General features: G+C 39.2%; 1 protein-coding gene across 1 annotated transcript in view; it reads left to right on the top strand.

The window, feature by feature from the left end:
• Positions 1–21,321, top strand: part of LOC128507292 (potassium/sodium hyperpolarization-activated cyclic nucleotide-gated channel 1) — a 130,741-nt gene that overhangs the window by 93,267 nt on the left and 16,153 nt on the right. Inside the window, exons 5-7 of the mRNA XM_053478049.1 lie at positions 4,128–4,274; positions 12,888–13,128; positions 20,529–20,693. Of these exons, the coding sequence (XP_053334024.1) occupies positions 4,128–4,274; positions 12,888–13,128; positions 20,529–20,693 (553 nt within the window). The remainder of the gene's footprint in view (positions 1–4,127; positions 4,275–12,887; positions 13,129–20,528; positions 20,694–21,321) is intronic.

The following is a 21,321-nucleotide window of genomic DNA, read 5'->3' as shown; positions in this document are numbered from 1 at the left end:
CAGAAATCTATAAAACAAGCAGATCAAATCAACAAACAGAGCTCAGATTTAATAAGATATTCACTTCAAAACAACTGATGTCCTGATCAAACTTGACTCAGATATCAGAAATCTACGTCGGTCGCCTGCAAAGCAGATCATCTTAACATTACATTGAATAAGTCTATTGACGTTTTTATAGTTGAAGTTTCAATCGGATCGAATAAAGAAAAGTGCTTGATTATCTTTATTGATGTGCCATTCACAAAGGAGTCGACTCGCAAAGGAGTCGACTCGCAAAGGAGTCACAAAGGAGTCGACTCACAAAGGATTTCGAAACAAGATTTTTTTAAAAACATCAGGAGCTGACCTGCAAAGAACAAAACTAGTAAAATAAAAAGACTTTATTCATGTCAGATCACTTTAATTGGCCGTGCTTGATGATCTGGACACTAGTAATGTGACTTTTATTGATATATAATCACTGGCTTTTCCTGAAAGAAATACAAAACCTCATGAAGATTTTAAGAAAAAAAGGAGAATCAAAGATGACTTGTGGGTTTTTTTCACATCTGATCATCTTAAAAGGAAAGGGTAGCTACTGTCTCACTGCTGTAATTATGTGAAAATAGGATTCAAATTGTAATAGTTGTAAAAAAAATACGAGGCGCGTTCAAGTCAAACCGAGACTTGCGGTGAAATTTCAGGTGAATAAAAGAATTAACTTTAATGACTTTCACAAAAGACTTTAAGCGCAGTACGGTGATGAGACTGCAAACGTTTTAAAGAAGGCCGTACTGTACATCTGTGAATGATGATCCCGGCCCGAGGTGGCTCGAGCTCAATGCAGTTGTTCCTGTGAACATTCAGAGAGAGGGACGTCTGGTCCTTAAAAATCTGCACATTGTACACATGATCGTTGACCAGCACCACTTGAACATTACAGGAACTTTAGCTGGGAGTTACAGTCCTGATTTCTGTTAAAGGAGTTCCTGGGAGGCCAGTGTTTCAGACATGAAGCAGGCAGACCGATCGTGTCTCTGGCGAACTGAGGAAACTTTCTACCCTGATGGTGTCCAAGCACTAGTGAAACACTGGGATAAGTGCATTAGTGTAGCAGGAGATTATATAGAGAAATACAGGAAGCGTTTACGGTTTGACTTGAATGCCCTATGGAGGTAACCGTAACTCCACGTTATCACTCCACTTTGTTGTTCATTATGTAAAGGTGGAAGTCTGAATTACGTTTTCTTCAACCTCCATGTGTTTAAGCTACAAAGTTGTTCACTGCTAGTAACGAGAAGGTGTTGTTGTTGTTTTCCTAGCCATAGATGGGAAACGGCGAGTTACCACTTAAGTTAAATGGAACATGTTGTCCTGATGTGACCTGATATTTTGGAGTGTCACACAAAACCCGGGGCAGGGGTAGCTCAGTGGTTAAAGTGACTGATCAGAAGGACCCTTGTTCAAAGCCCAGCACCACCAAGTTGCCTGTTAGTCCCTCAAGCATGGCCCTTAACCCTCACCTGCTCAGATGTATAATGAAATAAAAACGGAAGTCACTGAGGATAAGGGCATCTGTCGGGTGGCAGAAATAAATATAAAACGCTTGTAACAGTTGTGTATATTCCTGGATTTCCCTGTCGTATGTTTTCATCAGTAACGTGTGTGGCGTGAGCCATGAGTCGCGTTCTCCGTCATCGGAACAGACCACGTTGGACTTTATCTCAGGCTCGGCACAAATCAATTAGCCCTAAACCAACCTGAGTCTTATCACCGTCACGCAGCTGCACTGGGGTCGATACAGGACTGAGCACCACGCTGATGTTTTCGGGCTATTTTATCCCCTCGTTCTCTCTTTCTCTTCTCTCCTTCTCTTTCTCTCTCTCTCTCTGCTCCTGTTATGAAGACTCTAACAGCAGGAGAGAAATGAAGGCCCTCGTTCATGTGTCACAGTGACTGATGGTCAGCTTGACTCGGGTTGTTCACAGTCTTTCTCATATTTTTTGTGATAGTCTGTTAAAACCATGTGTGTGTGAAAATCTGCAAAAACCTGAAAGAACACATGTAATTTTTTTTTTACCTAACATTTTTTCATTCAATATTTAATTAGTACATTTATTTCTGACTTCGATGTTTTTTAATAATTTAGGATCCTAAATTAGTGACATTTATTTAGCCCTCTTTTTTATATAGTTTTTGTCTGTTATTTATGTATTCATTGTGTGTATGTTCATTAATTTTTCCCATCTGCTTTTCTGCATTTCCCCACTTTATTCATTTATTTAGTATTTATTTAGCTCCTGATTATTTTAGTAGCTTATTAATTTAAAAACACTTCATTTAATCGGGCCAATTTCCAAACTCTGAGGTTCTCAGCCCCCCCCACCCCTGGTGGTCAAAGTCATTTTAAAATTTTATAACAATCAGAATAAAAATAATGATTCCTATCATTATGTACCTGTAATGTCCTTTGATTTTGTGCTCACAGTACTGTAGCATGACCCAGAGGTTTTAACCTGTTTTTACATGTTGTGCTAAATTGCAGTTTATTTAGATTTTCTTTTAATTATAATTAATATTTCGATATTTTTTACCTGTAAAGCATCAAAACTGTGAATGTATACAGTATGTGCTTGTTTTATTACTTATTTATTTAAAATGCATTTAAATCATTAAACAAAAGATAAGATGCTTGTGTTGAGCTCATTGCTACAGTATTAACACTTAATATGTAAAAGCCGCGACCCTAAAACCCCTGTGCAGCTGATTAACCTTTCTTTCAGGCTGGTTTGGCTTTTTTAAATTGCATGAAAACCACCGCACTCTGCATGTTAAAAAAATTTAATAATAATAATTTCTTGCACAATGCACGCAGAAAGAGGAAAACCTTGAGAGAGAGAGAGAGAGAGAGAGAGAGAGAGAGAGAAAAGAAAAGTGAGCACAATTTTCCAAAAAAATCTAAAAACAAAAAACAAACAGTTTTGATTAATTTTGGAAAAGATTTTTGAAAGTTGTTGTCTTGGGCAGAAGTCCTAAAGGATGTATTCTTCTTTAAACACAAGCACTCACCCTTAGACATGCCCTTAAGCCTGAAAAAAGAGTGATAAAGTATGAAGTAAAAGAGGATAATGAAATAAATCTAATAGGCAATACACCTCTAGTTTATTTTACAGTTATGATATTAATCACGGGTTTAATTTAACAAAATGGCTTCCACACTCATCATTCATCTGCTTGTAAAATAACTCCGGGTTCAGCTCATCCTGTTATTCATTCATTCATTGACTCTAGATCTATCATGCTCTTCTGGTGCACCAATTTAATCTGGACTAAATCAAGAATGTGAAAATTTTATTACATCCAAAATCTTTTGTTCTTTGTACTTATTAATTTAAATGATTTTATCATTCCTCAAGAGGGTCAATGTTTTAAAGGGGTCATTATTTATTTATTTAATATTGTCTTTGAATGATATTTTATAGTTTAAACAGTAGAGTATTTTGCGAATACAGCAGCCTTTACAGCAGTACTGCTCCTCGTGTGACCCGACATCACGTAAAAGAAAATCTAATCAAGGTCTGAACTTCTTAATGGTTCCTAGCCTGTATTTATAACACCTTTATGCATGAATTCAGCCTTAAAACTTCACTCCGGTTATTTATTCCACATTAAATCTCTGAATCAGGATGTTCATCACGCAGCACGGTCTGATCCAGGATCAGTTTGTGATCCGCACGCTGGCACTTTAAATCCCTCTTCCTCCTCTCTGTCTTTCTTCGCTTTACTCAGTGAGGGTGAGACGATCCGTCTTCCTGTCCGTCCTCATCCGTCTGAGTTAATTGCCCCTAGCAGTGGAATTGTAACAAACGCAGGACTAATTGCTGACTGCCCCTTGGTCAATAAAAGTGCACTCACTTTAACGCTAAAGCTTTTAAAACAGAACATTCCCATTATCATGAACGAAATAAAAAGATGGGTTAGTGAACAGAACAGAACATGATGTAGATGTGTATAGGTGTGTAAGGTGAACTGCAAATTGCACACACGCGCACAGTCACCCTCATCATGCCTGCAGCCATTCTTCCTGAGAGAAACCATCAGGTTACCCTTCGTTCTTTCACATTTTCTCTTTATCTCTTTTTCAGTATAAACAAGTGGAGCAGTACATGTCGTTCCACAAGCTCCCAGCCGACATGCGCCAGAAGATCCATGACTACTACGAGCATCGCTACCAGGGCAAGATCTTTGACGAGGACAACATCCTGAACGAACTCAATGACCCCCTGAAAGAGGTAAAGAACACGTACTGTATAACACTGGGAGAAATCGAGCATACTTTGCACTAGGGTTGCGCGATAATGCCCATTGTCATATCGTCCTATCGTCAGCCTGTAAGATCGCCGATACACGATAGTAGTCAAAGCCCAGGGATTCTGCGTGCTGTCGCGTTGTATTCAGAGAGTAGTACATATTTTTGTGGTTATTTTTTTTTTTTCATTTCATGTCTGTTGTTTTATCGATAAATCTGCTCATATCTGCGCACGCGTTTATCAGCCTTTTGATCAAAAAGTTGCACGCGCAACTCACTTTCACTTTGCACAAGGCAGTGTTTATTGTTTAGTGTATATTTAAAGCGCATAAACACAATAAAACAATTGTTTTAGGCTAACATATCATACCTCATTGTAGTTTTTTTGCACACACGCGCGGGTGCGTTACAATAATAAGGAAAAATCACAATAATAAATTCGGAGCAGTACTACTAATAATAATTATACTGAATGAAGAAAGCGCCGTCGAAGAAGTATCATCATTGAAGGAGAGAAGAAAATGAAGAATTAATACTTATCAGTATTTACAGTTTGAGCTCGACATGTTTATGAGCTCTGTCGCTTGCTGTCAATGGGTGACTAGGAGAGAGAACACATTTTCGGCTTCAGTAGACACACAATACTTCAGACTGAAACACGACTGCCCCCTACAGGTAATGAAGGGCATTTTCACAGCTTGCCGTGCGCAGCCGTGGCAAGTCACGGGATTCCTTTTCTTGAAACGTGGGTTTTTAATGGCGACATCTGTATCGTCCATATAGCTGACTATCGTCGATAGACGAGACTATCGTCGATAGACAATAGTAGTGTCTATCGGCACAACCCTACTGTGCACGGTCATGTTGTCATATCATGTAATCGATATAGCATAACGGCTACAGCTAGCTTTACTTTCCAAGCAAGTCACCAACCGTGATGGACCACCGCAGGACGTCTCAGTTATAAAGGAAATTAAACAATTTTAGAAAATATACAAAATCTCCTCTACATGATAGCTGCCATGTCTTCGTAAACACACTGAGATATCTCTTTCACTTTGCACATGCAATTGCTTAATAATATTAATTTACTCTACACATGGAGACTTTAATGACGCTCTGTATTTTAGATCGAGTGGCTGTAATTATCAGAAATAATCTGATTAAATTTGGGTCAAATTAACATGCTTTTAAAAGCCCCTTAAGGAAGAGCCATAATATTTTAAGAAACATTAGTAGTGCAGTGAATATTTCATTCAGATATGCCTGTGATTCATGCTAGCTAGCTGCTAATTTAAAATATATATATATATATATATATATATATATATATATATATATATATATATATATTAGTGCTGTCAAAATTAGTGCGTTAACGCATGCGATTAATTTGAAATATTTAACGCATTAAAAAAATTTAACGCAATTAACGCGGTTGCAGTTTTTTTTATTTCCTGTTGTGGCCGACGTGTGTTCAACGTGCAAAGAAGTATGGATAAGACCAAGGAAGGACTTTTAGATGGAAAGTTTCAGTATAAAACTCTGCCGGATGGTTCTGTGGATAAAACAAAAGTAATCTGTACATTTTGCAAAGCCGAATTTAAATACCAGAGAAGTAATTCGTCTTTGACATATCACTTAAAAGCAAAACACCCCACCGAAACAATCTCTACAGGGCCTCGCCAATGTAAATTGCATTGATTGTATTGAAATTCAAATGACACAAATGGCACATACCTGTGTTTTTATTTCTGTAATAAATATGGCTTTTAAGCCAACAGTTAATTTGGAGAATATTGATGGTTTATTGCAGGTATGTTGTTTACATGAGAAAATCTGTGTTACAAGTTAAACAAAAATTCCAATAAACAATCATATTTGAATTTAAATAGTTTCATTGTCTTGAGTTGACATTAATTATTTACATTTACATATCCCAAAAGTTTCAGTCTTTTAATTGTGATTAATCGCGATTAATTGCAAAAAAATTGTGCGATTAATTAGTTAATTTTTTTTAATCAATTGACAGCACTAATATATATATATATATATATATATATATATATATATATATATATATATATATTAATGTTAATAGCAACTAGCATCTAATCTGGTAATGTTCATGATGTTTTAATGCTAGCTAGGTGCTAATCTGACAGGATTTCTCCAGTTTTTTTTATTTTATTTTTATTTTTGTGAATGTTCATAACCATTTCATGTTGGCTACCTGCAGATCTGACAGGATTTCTGAGAAAATATGTTTTGTACCAATTCATTATCTTTTGACGCAAGCTACCTTCTATCTGACCGAGTTTCTAAAAGACTTTTTAAAATTGTTAATAAGATACTAACTCCTAATCTGACAGGATTTTTCAGTTCTTTTTGTGGACAACTTTTCATAGTTGTTTGTAAATGTTAATCTACTTTTTTATGCTACCTAGCTGTTAATTAGGCAGGATTTTTAAAATTATATTTTAAATGTACTTTTTTTTTAAATAGTTAATGCTACTAGCTTCTAATCTGATCTTTTAATTTGTTGTTGCCACTTTCATCTTTTTACATTAGCTACAGTAGCTGCTAATCTGACAGGATTTTTCCAGACAGTTTTTGTCATTTTGGTTCTAATTAGCAACTAATTTAACAGGATTTCTGATAGTACATATTTTTTGCAAATGTTCATTATTTTTTTAATCTAGCTACCTCCCATCCGAAATAATTTCTGGAAGAAAAAAAAATCTGATTTCAATAAACTACTAGCTTCTAATCTGACAGGATTTCTAAGAGAATGTTTTGTGCCAATTCATTATCTTTTGACGCAAGCTATCTTCTATCTGACAGGATTTCCAAAAGACTTTTTTACATTGTTAATAAGATACTAACCCCTAATCTGACAGGATTTTTCAGTTCTTGTTTTTTTTTTACAGCCTTTTGAAACTAGCTAGTTGCATATTGACAGGTTTTCTGACTTTTTTTTTGTAGATGTTCCTGACCTTTTCATAGTTGTTCGTAAATGTTCATCTTATTTTTTTATGCTACCTAGCTGCTAATTTGGCCGGATGTTTACAATAATATTTTAAATGTACTTGTTTATATTTTAATGTTACTAGCTTTTAATTTGATCTTTTAATCTTTTGATGCCACTTTCATCTTTTGATGCTAGCTAGCTGCTAATCTGACAGGACTTTTTTCAGACAGTGTTTGTCAATTTTGGTGCTAATTAGCTACTAATTTGACAGGATTTCTGATATATTTTTATATATTCTGTACATACTGTATTTTTGCAAATGTTCATAATTTTTTGACTCTAGCTACCTCCTACCTGAAAGGATTTCTGAGATTTTTCTAATTTTAGGAGAATATGTTTAAAACTTTCGTGAATCAATGATGCGAATCAAGAATATAATTCCCATACCGGATCGGTCGTGGCCCGGGTTAACAACGACCGCCACTGGTGCTGTTGACCTACAGGGTGCTGGTGGAAATTGGGCTACTGTTGGTCGAAGAAGAAGAGGAGGAAGGCGTGTTCGTAAGCAATGTGCGAAGAGGAAAGGCAAGAGTTTAGGAGTGATAGTAGGGACTTTGAATGTTGGGACCATGACAGGGAAGGGAAGAGAGTTAGTTGATATGATGCAGAGAAGAAAGGTGGATATACTGTGTGTACAGGAGACCAGGTGGAAAGGTAGCAAGGCTAGAAGCCTAGGATCAGGGTTCAAATTGTTTTACCATGGTGTGGATAGGAAAAGAAATGGAGTAGGAGTTATCCTAAAAGAGGAGTTTGTAAGGAATGTTCTAGAGGTGAAGAGAGTATCAGATAGGGTGATTAGTCTGAAGCTGGAAATTGAAGGGATAATGTTCAATGTTGTTAGTGGTTATGCCCCACAGGTAGGATGTGAGTTAAAAGAGAAGGAGAAATTCTGGAGTGAGTTAGATGAAGTGATGCAGAGCATCCCCAGAAGTGAAAGAGTGATGATTGGTGCAGACTTCAATGGACATGTTGGGGAAGGGAACAGAGGTGATGAAAATGTGATGGGCAGGTTTGGTCTTCAGGACAGGAATGTAGAAGGGCAGATGGTGGTGGACTTTGCAAAGAGGATGGAAATGGCAGTAGTAAATACTTTCTTCCAGAAGAGGCAGGAACATAGGGTGACATATAAGAGTGGAGGCAGAAGCACTCAGGTCGACTACATCTTGTGTCGACGTTGTAACCTGAAAGAGATCAGTGAGTGCAAAGTGTTGGTAGGGGAGAGTGTAGCCAGACAACACAGAATGGTGGTGTGTAAAATAACCCTGGTGGTGAGGAAGGCGAAGAGGACAAAGGCAGAGCAGAGGACAAAGTGGTGGAAGCTGAGAAAGGAAGAATGTTGTGAAGTCTTTAGGGAGGAGTTGAGACAGGCTATGGGTGGTCAGGAGGGGCTTTCAGTTGACTGGACAACTACAGCCAATGTGATCAGGGAGACAGGTAGGAGGGTACTTGGTGTATCATCAGGTAAGGGGAAAGTGGACAAGGAGACTTGGTGGTGGAATGAGGAAGTCCAGGAGTGTATACAGGGAAAGAGGCTAGCTAAGAAGAAGTGGGACACTGAGAGGACTGAAGAGAGTAGACAGGAGTACAGGGAGATGCAGCGTAAGGTGAAGGTAGAGGTGGCACGGGCCAAACAAAGAGCATATGAGGACTTGTATGCTAGGCTAGACAGTAAAGAGGGAGAGGGGGATCTGTACAGGTTGGCAAGGCAGAGAGATAGAGATGGGAAGGATGTGCAGCAGGTTAGAGTGATTAAAGATAGGGATGGAAATGTACTGACAGATGCCAGGAGGGTGATGGGAAGATGGAAGGAGTACTTTAAGGAGTTGATGAGTGAGGAAAACGAAAGAGAACAAAGAGTAGAAGAGGTGACTGTTGTGGAACAGGAAGTAGCAAATATTGGTAGAAGTGAGGTGAGAAGGGCGTTGAAGAGGATGAAGAGTGGAAAGGCTGTTGGTCCTGATGACATACCTGTGGAGGTATGGAAGTGCTTAGGAGAGGTGGCAGTAGAGTTTTTGACAAGTTTGTTTAACAAGATCTTGGAGAGTGAGAGGATTCCAGAGGAATGGAGGAGAAGTGTATTGGTGCCAATTTTTAAGAACAAGGGAGATGTGCAAAGCTGTGGCAATTATAAAGGTATAAAGCTAATGAGCCAGACAATGAAGCTGTGGGAAAGAGTAGTGGAAGCTAGGTTAAGGGCAGAGGTGAGCATTTGTGAGCAGCAATATGGTTTTATGCCTAGAAAGAGTACATCAGATGCAGTATTTGCTTTGAGGATGCTGGCGGAGAAGTACAGAGAAGGTAACAGGGAGTTGCATTGTGTCTTTTTAGATTTAGAGAAAGCGTATGACAGGGTGCCAAGAGAGGAGCTGTGGTATTGTATGAGGAAGTCTGGAGTGGCAGAGAAGTATGTTAGAGTGGTGCAGGACATGTATGAGAGCTGTAAGACAGTGGTAAGATGTGCTGTAGGTGTGACAGAAGAGTTCAAGGTGGAGGTGGGTCTGCATCAAGGATCGGCTCTAAGCCCCTTTTTGTTTTCTCTGGTGATGGACAGGATGACAGATGAGGTACAGTAAGACAGGAGTCCCCATGGACTATGATGTTTGCAGATGACATTGTGCTCTGTAGCGAGAGCAGGGAACAGGTGGAGGAAAATTTGGAGAGGTGGAGGTATGAGGTATGAGGTATGAGGAAAGCAGAGGAATGAAGGTTAGCCGCAGCAAGACGGAATACATGTGTGTAAATGAGAGGGACCCAGGAGGATCGGTGAGGCTACAGGGAGCAGAGGTAAAGAAGGTGCAGGATTTTAAGTACTTGGGGTCAACGGTCCAGAGCAACGGAGAGTGTGGAAAGGAGGTGAAGAGGCGGGTACAGGCAGGTTGGAATGGGTGGAGAAAAGTGTCAGGTGTGTTGTGCAATAAAAGAGTATCAGCGAGAATGAAAGGAAAGGTGTACAGGCCAGTGGTGAGACCAGCGATGCTCTACGGCTTAGAGACAGTGGCGCTAAAGAAAAGACAGGAGGCAGAGTTGGAGGTAGCAGAGCTGAAGATGTTGAGGTTCTCTTTGGGAGTGACAAGGATGGATAGGATTAAGAATGAGTTTATCAGAGGGACAACCCACGTTAGATGTTTTGGAGATAAAGTCAGAGAGGCCAGATTGAGATGGTTTGGGCATGTTCAGAGGAGAGATTGTGAATATATCGGTAGAAGGATGCTGAGGTCGGAACTGCCAGGCAGGAGGTCTAGAGGAAGACCAAAGAGGAGATTTATGGATGCAGTGAGAGAGGACATGAAGTTAGTTGGTGTGAGAGAAGAGGATGCAGAGGATAGGGTTAGATGGAGGCAGATGATTCGCTGTGGCGACCCCTGAAAGGGAACAGCCGAAAGACAAAGAAGAAAAAGAAGAAGTTTAAAACTTTCGTGATCATTTGACGCTAGCTAGCCGCTAATCTGACATGATTTCAGAAAGATGTGTTTGTAAATGTTTGTAATTTTTGATGTGACAGGTTTTAACCAATAAATAAATTAATTGACGACTTTGTTTATCATGAACAAGAGGATTTCTCTTAGCTTTAGCTTATAAAAATATTCACCGCATGGATGATTTACATCAGTGTAGCATTAGCACTGTAGCAGTCGCAGCTTTCCTTATACAGCATAAAAGTTCAGTAACACTGCAGGGAGAAAGAGCGAACACGATGACACAGCAGAGCAACAGAATATTTACTGCTTTATTTTTGAAACACCATTTCCCCCTCCCATTCTCTCTCTTTCTCTCTTTTGTTCTCTCTGTCTTCTTCTCCTCTATTTTTACACACTCTGCCGTGTGACAAACCTGCTTTAAATAGGCGAAGTCTCTAGCCGTTTTCCCCTCGTGGAGGTCCAGGACTGGATGTTGCTGTCAAACTCATTATTTCTCCTTCGTGATTGCGGTCACGCTCCCGCCTAAGAGAACTCTGTCTGTGTGTGTGTGTGTGTGTGTGTGTTAGACATTAGGTGAGGAAATTGTGTCTTAACACTCCTGTCATACAAAAAAAGATGCTTTTTACATCATGGAAACAAAGCCATGCTGGGAGAGGGAGTGATGGGTAAATTTTGGCCTGGTGGTGATGGACTAGACATCGGAGAGACAGCGTGTACAACATGACGAACAAACCTTTCACCGATAATGAGACATATTTTTGGGGGGTGTGATTTTCACAGCTAAGTGATTATGTACTGTGCCTTGGAAAAGTATTTATACCCCTTGAACTTTTCCACATTTAGTCATAATACAACCACAAATGTTAAATGTATTATATTGGGATTTCATGCAATAAACCAACGCAAAGTGGCACATAATTGTGAAGTGGAAGCAAAATAAAAAGTTGCTTTCGAAATGTTTTACAAATACAAAAGCATGATGTGTATTTGTATTCAGCCCCCTTTGATCTTATACCCTTAAACAGATGGGAGAAGGTGCTCTGGTCAAAATTGGTCAGAACACAAAGCGTTATGTGTGGCATGGTGGTGGCAGCATCATGTTGCGGGGATGCTTTTTTTCAGTAAGGAACTGGTCAGAGTTGATGGGAAGATGGATGGAGACAAATACAGGGCAATCTTGAAGGCAAATCTGTTGGAGTCTGCAAAGGTTCACCTTCCAGCAGGACAATGACTCTAAACATACAGTCAGAGCTACAATGGAATGGTTTAGATCAAAGAATATTCATCTGTGGCAAGACGTGAAAATTGCTGTTCAGATACAATCTTACTGAGCTTAAGCTATTTTGCAAAGAAGAATTTTTGTCTTGAGAGGTGCAAAGCTGGTAGAGACATACCCCAAAAAACTTGCAGCTGTAATTGCAGCAAAAGATCGTTTTTGACTTAGGGCGGATGAATATAAATGCACTTTTCAGATTTTTTGTTGTAAAAATTTTGAAAACCATTTAACATTTTACACATACACAAGGGTATGAATATTTTTGCAAAGCACTTTAGGACTGAGACCATAATGGAAACCTGAGTAACTTTATTACCACTTTATACTTAAAATAAACAAAAAACAGGTGAAGTTGTGAAAAAATTTTAACAAACATTCAACGTTTTGCACAAGTTTTCATGCCGGTGTGCTTAATTTTTTTTCTATAATATAAATGATGTTAAATACTTATAAATTACTTATTTATGTAACATGGCTCCAAGCTAGCTCAAAATAACAAAAAAATTTTTATGTGAATTTGAGGTCTATTTATTTTCTGCATGTCTGGGGATATTAAGCCAGCGGGGTGTTAGGAGTGAAACAACAATAACAACAACTGCTACGAACCATTTTCCAGGCGAATTAAGCACCAGCAGGTCCGCTAGCCTTCTGTGAAGCCTGAATCATGATAGTATTCATGTTATAATGATGCTGTCCCCAAATTTGTGTACCAGTGCCACATTTATACTGAGCATATTGCTAAAGATTAACTAGAAGGGAAATAGTTAATTGTAATGCTTACTTTCCCAATTAACCTTAAAGCTGGTGCTGCAATGTTTCATTTTTTCCTATCGTTTATGCTTTATTTTTATTTATGTATTTATTTTTCAGGAGATCGTTAACTTTAACTGCAGGAAACTGGTCGCCACCATGCCTCTGTTCGCCAACGCCGATCCCAACTTCGTCACCGGAATGCTGAGCAAGTTGAAGTTTGAGGTCTTCCAACCTAACGACTACATCATACGCGAGGGCACCGTGGGAAAGAAGATGTACTTCATCCAGCACGGCGTCGTGAGCGTCATCACCAAGCACAACAAAGAGATGAAGCTGACGGACGGATCGTACTTTGGAGGTCAGTGGAAAATTCCTACTGTGTATAATCTTTTTCCCAATAATCCTCAGCCCTTGCTGAATAAATTCCTACAATAATGAATGAATATCTACAGGGGTTCCCATGTGACCCTATCACTCGTCTCTGGTTTATATCAATGTGCTCGTTTTAATATGATATGGTTTCCATAGTAACAGCTCATTTACAGGGACTAACAATGTAAGATAAAATAAAACACTAAAATAAAAGATGTGTGTAATCATTATATTATAAAAATATGTATAATATGTATGGAAGGAGTCTCCAGTATCAGTGCTTTGTAATAGTAAAAGGTAAAGCGGGATGTTTGTGCTTTCTGAGGTCTTTGGGATGGACGAGTGTGCACTTCTTTGTGATTTCATAGTTATGGTAAATTTTTTTGTCTCATTAACTACAAGAGAGAATGACCTTTTATAGTGACAACACAACTCACTTGTGCTACAACGTTACATATAACTATAAAATTATATAAATTATGATGTCATTGTTTAATAAATGAGAAAAAACTGTTGGCAAAAGTGCTTTGATGTATGAGGAATAAACACATCATACTACATTGTTAGAAAAAAAAAAGATGAAATGATTACCTTGAATTTAAATCCATTATCCATTATAATTTATTTTACAATAGGATTTTTGTTTAATGATTTTGCCTTAACTGTAAAATAACATTAGCATTCTGTGTGATCCTGTAACAAAACACTGGGCCAAGAGTGACACGCTTCTGACAAATGTTATTTTAAACATAATTCAATTAAATCTTATTTTATTTGTATGGCGCTTTTAACAATTGTCATTGTTGCAAAGCAGAAATAATGGAAATGTGTAGATCATAATAATCAGAATGTTTCTGATGAGCAAGCCAAAAGCGACGGCGACAGTGGCAAAGAAAAACTCCCTGAGATGGCAATAGGAAGAAACCTTGAGAGGAACCAGACTCAACAGGAAACCCATCCTCATCTGGGTGATAACGGAGAGCAGGGATTGATCTGCACTCATACTGTGTGTTAGGAGGCTGGAAATATAATATAACAGATGTCTTTAAGTAAAAAGAAGTACAGTTTGTTATTGGAGGCTCAGGTAGACAGCGAACTACAGTACTAGGAAATTCCAGTCCTGAACTATCGAGCGACTGCAGTCACAAGTCCTCAGCGAAGAGCCAGTCCTCAAACAGGTCCAGAGGACAGAGGGGGTCTGGATCACTGGCAGCTCAGGAGCGACATGTACAGTATATCTCAACAGAGAGACAGGTAAAGGGAAAGAGAGAGAGGAGAAGAGTAGGAGAGATAACAGAGATAACACACAATGTATAATGTGAAGGTATATTTAGTGCAGAGTGCAAGCAGGGACTCCGGCAGGACTAAGTATGACATCATAACTAAAAGGGAGAGCCGGAAGGAAACACAGACATGAGGGGGAACTGGGATAAGAGTGAGGAAGACAGCATCTAAACATACCAGTTCACCTAATACTCTACGTCCATGAGTCCCCCAGATCTGCTCCTTTACCTAAGGCTAATCTATTTATAAAAATGCTTGGCTAAATAAATAGGTTTTTAGCCTGGACTTAAACACTGAGACTGTGTCTGAGTCCCGAACACTATTTGGAAGACTATTCCATAACTTTGGGGCTTTGTAAGAAAAAGCTCCGCCCCCTGCTGTAGTTTTCATAATACGCGGTACTGACAAGCAGCCTGCATCCTTTGATGGAAGTAGGCGCGGCGGATCGTAAGACACTAGCAGTTCGCTCAGGTACTGCGGCGCGAGACCATTTAATGCTTTAAATGTCAAGAGTAGTATTTTAAAAGCCAATGGAGTGAAGATAAGATAGGGGTGATGTGCTCGTATCTTCTGGTTCTAGTGAGGACTCTCGCATGAGTGTATGCATCTAGCTGAACAACCAGACAGTAAGGCATTCCAATAGTCCAACCTAGAGGTGATAAAAGCATGAACTAGTTGAACTAGTGACAATATATTTCTGAGGTAGAAGAATGCTATCCTGGTGATATTTTACATTGTATTTATACTTTAGAACGTCCAGGAATACAGTAATGCGATATATTGTTTGAGAGCTTAAGATTTCTTGATTTTTCACCTGCACATTTTCAGATGGTTGCTCATGTTAATAGAAAAATGTATTTATGTAGTTTTCATCTATCAATTCCTCATTTCCTGTTTCTATGACAGACATGAACTTTTATTTAGTCTGAAATGAATTGAAGTGTTTTATGTAAGCTTTTTAAACACGTGTGTGATACCTAATGTAGGACAGGATCGGTTAGATGAAGATTAAAATGAATTCTAATGTAGAACTTTGACTTCAGAATCTAAGCCACGCCCCTTTGTCTGAGCCTGACGCCGGTGTTTAGTGACGAAGCTTCAGCAAGTCTGTTTGAATTGATTTTCAGTTATGAAACCCGGAGCGCTGTGACATCATCACACTGTGACGCATCCGCCTTATTTTTATACGCAGATGAAAACAAAGAGGTTGTTTTATTAATAAACAGGTGTGTGTGTGTGTGTGTGGTGTCATTTGTTTAATTTTAGCATGGTATAATCGCATCGTGCCCTTGTTATTGACCACATGCACACACACACACACACACACACACACACACATTCTGTATGCTTTATGTAACCTGGGCCGGATATAAAGAGAAATTAAAGTGAGAACAGAATGCCTTTTGATGCTCATGTTACGTGACATGAAGGTTGTGTTCGGCTTCGGAGCAGTGTGTTACGATTCTGGCCACCTGCTTCAGGAAAACGTCCATCTGCTCCTGGTATTTTTACCCTGTGTGTGTGTGTGTGTGTGTGCGTGCGTGCGGCAAAACAGGCAGCTATGTCAGGAAGCAATCTCTTCTTTATGCCATTATGCACTTTATAGTCATACCACACACACACACACACATACACACTCACAGACACACACATATACACGCTACATGAGTATAAGAGTCTCACACACATCCAAATTCATGTCCAAAGCTTTGAAGTGCACAGTAAGGAGACGTCTTAACACTGAACGGTCTGCGGCAAAAATATTGGAGACATTTGCATGATATAAAAAAAAATATTAATTACTGGCAGGGCCGGTTTAAGTACTTTTAATAATAATAATCATAATTATAATAACTGTATTTAAAACAACTGTATTTAAAAAAGTTGCTCCAGTTTCAGAGCTGCAGGACAGACAATTTTATTGTTTTTTTTTCTGAAATAAAAAAAAATGGTTTCGAGAGAGAGAGAAAAAAAGACCCTAGTAAAGGAAGGAGAAATTATAGCTGCTAAAATGTTAGTAACAACAGTGACAATACTTAATTTGTAACAAAAAATAGGTTATTTTAATGGAGTAAATATTATACACACTGTACTGTATATAGGCTGTGTTTTAAGGTCCACTGTACATAAGCAGCTGGTTACAGATGGGACCTCGTCATAATGTTTTATCGCAGCGGTGCTTCTCCGCTCCACTCTGTCGCCGCATCTCTTTACTATCATGTCTGCGAAAGTGAGACGCGAGGCTAATGAACCAATTAGAGCGGGAACGCTTATTCGCCGGCGTCATCGGGAGAAACGCTGCGTCTGCATTAAAGCTCTTGTACACCGTGTTCCTGCTCTCAGCTGGAGAATGTGGATACACACACACACACACACACACACACACATACACAGATTAGTCACAAGGAGTGTCTTGTCCCAAGACCAGCTTTTTCAAGATAACATGAAACATTTTATCCGGCGCTCCAACCGAGCCACGAACCCTGTGCTCTCCCTCTCACGCACGACTGGATCTGATCTCCAGCCCTGTCTTGCACTCACAGTAACGGCTGTGATCTAATCCCCAAACCACACACAAGAGCATTCTCACTTGATGCTTAACCGCTCTTGTGTCTGTAATAAAAAGACCTCCGACCTCTGAGTCAGACTTCAGGGGTGAAACGTTGACTCGGATGAAAAAGCTGTTTAAAAAGTCGTCCAGAATATTTTCTTGTAAAACTTATTACAAGTTTTGTCTGTTTTTTCTCAAAGTCGTGACTCGGGAATACGTTTTTATATATCATTTTTAGAAAATGTTTTTTTAATTTCATTTGGGACTCTATATATCATATTTCACTCTGAAAACCATGCTAACACGTATTATAAAGTTAACGGTACATAACTAGCCATAATTCACTGATGTGGTATAAATATTTTATATTTTGTTTCCTCAATTGTCTTAGATTTTCTTGTATTTTTATTGTGATACAAATCAGTATTTGTACAAATATTTCTAGTTACAGCACAAATCCTGCTGTTTGTTCGGACATGACTCACGTACATGAAGACGTTACGGTCGACTCAGCTCTGTTTAGTGTTACGCGTGTTTCACGTATAGAAGCTTCAGGAATCTTTACAAACCATCTACGACGACGACAACGTTAGTTCAGTGGTATTTTTAAACGCCGAAGCCATAAAAACAGAAATGTCTGGCTGCTTTAAATAAGCCGTGGCGTCGTGTGACGCGGGATCGTCCAGCTGTTCAACAGCAGCAGCAGCCTTTAGTTTTCAGACTCATTAACTTCTGGACAGAATGATAAATGGCACCGCCGGCTTGAAGGAAACAATTTAATATTCCGTTCTGATAAAGAAGCTTTATTTATAGATGTATGTAACACTACAGATTTCGTCTCTCTCTTGACACACACACACACACTTTATTGCTACGCTAATCCGTCTGACGTTCACGGCTGGGCGCTTCGTTAAGAGTGTCCTGTGATGGTGTCCTGTGATGACGGTGACTCATGTCGTTGCTCATGTTGTGACTGAGTTACTCAGTGACTTGTAGCATTAAATCATACGACGCATACGAACAGTCATTTAGCTCATTTTCTACTCCTTCTCTTAGCAACGAGTTGATGTTGCACAGCTCTTTCTAGCTTATTTATTTATTTACTTATTTCAATTAAACCTCAGGTATTGTTACAGACAACATACTGACAATCTATGTATTAGGTTCTTAATTAATTAAGGAATTAATTGCCTATATCACAGTAAATTAGCCACATTAGATCTATTACAGTTTTTTTTTTAAAACACAATCTACCTCTTACAATTATTGATAAAGTCGATACCTTTATATTTATACGACGATACTGAGACTCGTACCAGGTATCAGACAGGTACGAGTCTTGTTGTACGTACGTCTGTGTGGTGATACTGTAACTGTAGCGTCTAAGAGGTGAAGACGTGAAGACGCTACTGTTTTACGGAGTAACACACTCGGAGGACAGCGCTATCCGCTCCTTCCGCGTGCGCGAGCTCACAGACGCCCCTGATTGGCTGTAGAGCCGTGATTAATGTGGAAGCACTAAGTACCTCTCATCCCTCCCCTGTGAGAGAGCTGTTGACCGTACTAAAAAGGTACCGCATTGCTAGACTTTCTAAAACAGTACTGCATCAGGAAATGTGAATGTGGAAATGTGAATGTCTGTACGGTCCGTCTTATAGGAGTCAAGGCAGTGACGTGTGTGTGTGACGTACAGTAGCAGGAAAAAAAATCAGTCTGTAATATGAGCCGCAGGAAGCTTTTAAAGAGTCACGAGCAAAAGTTGAGGGCAGGGATCACTTTTGTGTTTTATTCATAGACTAGACTTCAAGAGACGGCAGAAGTTAAGAAGCAACGTGACGTGAAACACGGAGACACGGAATTCTGGTTATGAAGAGTAAAAGCCGTGTACTCGCTGCTTAATATCAGGATGTTTATTGTACACTCGAGATCCTCTTTTATATTTCCTAAGAAATAAACACACACACAAAGGATGAAATGTGTATGTTCTTGCTCGGGAGCGGACAGAGAACCGGGAGATACAAGTGACTATATTTCAACATTTTCTCGCGTTAAAACCTGGTGAAGCTAATCTCACAGAAACTCATTGTAGTGATGGAGTCGGTTAGGGAGCGTCTAAAAACTGCAGGACCTAGAGAACTCTGTGAAAATCATGAGTAAAAAACACACAGTTAAAATACAGTACGGATTAGGAGGTGAATTCTGTATCTTTTTCATGCGAGCACATAATAGATTCGAGAGCACACATCTTATACTGCAAGTCAAAATCAAGTTTGCTAGAGGAAAAAAAAATATAAGCTGTAATGTTTAATTACAAAATTCGATCAAACGCTTGGGAATAAAAAGTCCTCGCTCTCAAGTTACATTAGGTGTAATGGGCGGGGCCTATAATTGGGTTAAAAATCGCAGATGTGCAAAGTGTTTGTGTACTGTACTGTATGTCTCATGATTTAACTGAAATGATTTAAAATGTAGCAATAATAATATATAATCAGTATAGTATTAGGATATCCTGATTCGCAATACTTATTGAATCGGCACTTCGGTATCGTGATATTATCGTATCGGGTGATCCCTGCTGATTGCCTTCCCGTGATTTTTAAACCAATTCTATTCAATTCGATTCAATTTTATTTGTATAGCGCTTTTAACAATTGTCATTGTCGCAGAGCAGCTTTACACAATCAAAAGAATTATTCATTTCCTTTTTAAAGCATGTTTATTTGTGTTAATGATTATTGATAATGCACATGTTTAAATGAGTGATTTCACATATAAACGTATCGCGCCTAACTAGTTTTCTAGTCTTAGGAACTACAGCAAGTCGGTGTAAAAAGGTGTTTTTATTGGTCATCTTTGTATCTTTTTATTTCTCCAAACACAGAAATTAAAACTCGTTTTATGAGTCCCACTATATTAGACTCGTTTCCAACCAAAGACGCTAAAAATAATCTAACAACATGCTATAACGAAGTCCTAGATAATGATGTATCTAATTAGTCTCATCTAAATGTTTTCTAAGTACGGTATCGCACAGACTAATCACGCCTTTGCCTTAACACATTCCTCATCAGAATTTCTCTAACTCTTTTATTCAAACCAAAACAGAACAAAATATACTACAGAAATTTAGTATTTCACTGGAAGACGCAATCGGAGATGATCACAGCGATCTGAATGCATTTTATAATTCATGAGTGCAAAAACAGCATCGTCCTGCAGAGCAAGTTATAAAATATCTTCGACGTAAATCTTAGCACGAGGAGTTCATTACTCGCCGCGAACACAAGGCTAGGCTAGGTGAGACTGATAGATGGTTCTACTGTAGATGACACTTTTGCTGCGTTTGTTGTTCTTGACGCTCTGTCAGGGTTTATTGACATAACTGTTCAGTTTTTAGCTGTGCACTGTATGCTCTAAGGTTACACACTGATGTGTTTCTTTGTCATCCGTAATACCTGATTAAATCTATGTTGTTTTTAACCGGTTTTGTGAATTTCAGACTTTAATAATCTGTCCAAGGCTATTTGACAGTTTCTTCCTGTTTCCTGCAGAAATCTGCCTCCTGACGAAAGGACGTCGGACGGCTAGCGTCCGCGCCGACACGTACTGCCGCCTCTTCTCTCTCTCCGTCGACCATTTCAACGAAGTCTTGGAGGAATACCCGATGATGCGCCGCGCCTTCGAGACCGTCGCCATCGACCGCCTCGACCGCATCGGTAAGACCGCACACACACTTTCCTCGACCTCGTCCGTTCAGTGTGTGTCTGTTTCCTCATCACACTCGTCTGCCATCATGCTGCATGACTCCTCTGTATGCCTGTCTATCCTCCTGTCTCTGTACTTTCTCTTATCCGTGTCCCCGGAAAAATTTTATTATATGGTTAGAAAAAGTGTTACTTGATGTGTATAACTGCCTGTTTGTGGGTGTGGGTTGGTGTTTATGTGTGTGAAGGAGGGAAGGAGGTGGTGCATGTGATCTTTCTGGCCGAGGTTTAGTTGTCCTGCTGATATTTTGGTCCAATGTCAAACCCGAGTGAAAAACAGTGAGCGGACGGAGGCTGTGTCTCACCTGCATGAGCCTCCGGTCCACGTTCCTATCCTGGGTATGAGCACCACCCCGAAATCTCTCACTCCAACCGCAGCTTACATTTATAGCTGCCTACAGCGCCCTCTAGTGTTAGGGAGTTTAAGTATGAACAACAAAACTGAACCGTCCTCGAGGTTTCTAAATAGCTTTAGTCCTGGGCCAGCACTTTAGACATTATCACATTTCCAAGACAATGATTTGGATACTAAAATGAATCCTGAAATGTATATATTCTTTGCTTTAATTTAAAAGAATTA

This window comes from Clarias gariepinus, chromosome 19 (genome assembly GCF_024256425.1).
Source record: "Clarias gariepinus isolate MV-2021 ecotype Netherlands chromosome 19, CGAR_prim_01v2, whole genome shotgun sequence".
Lineage (NCBI taxonomy): Eukaryota > Metazoa > Chordata > Actinopteri > Siluriformes > Clariidae > Clarias > Clarias gariepinus.
Note: the sequence above shows the minus strand (reverse complement) of the source record. Positions and strands in the feature narration are given on the sequence as shown.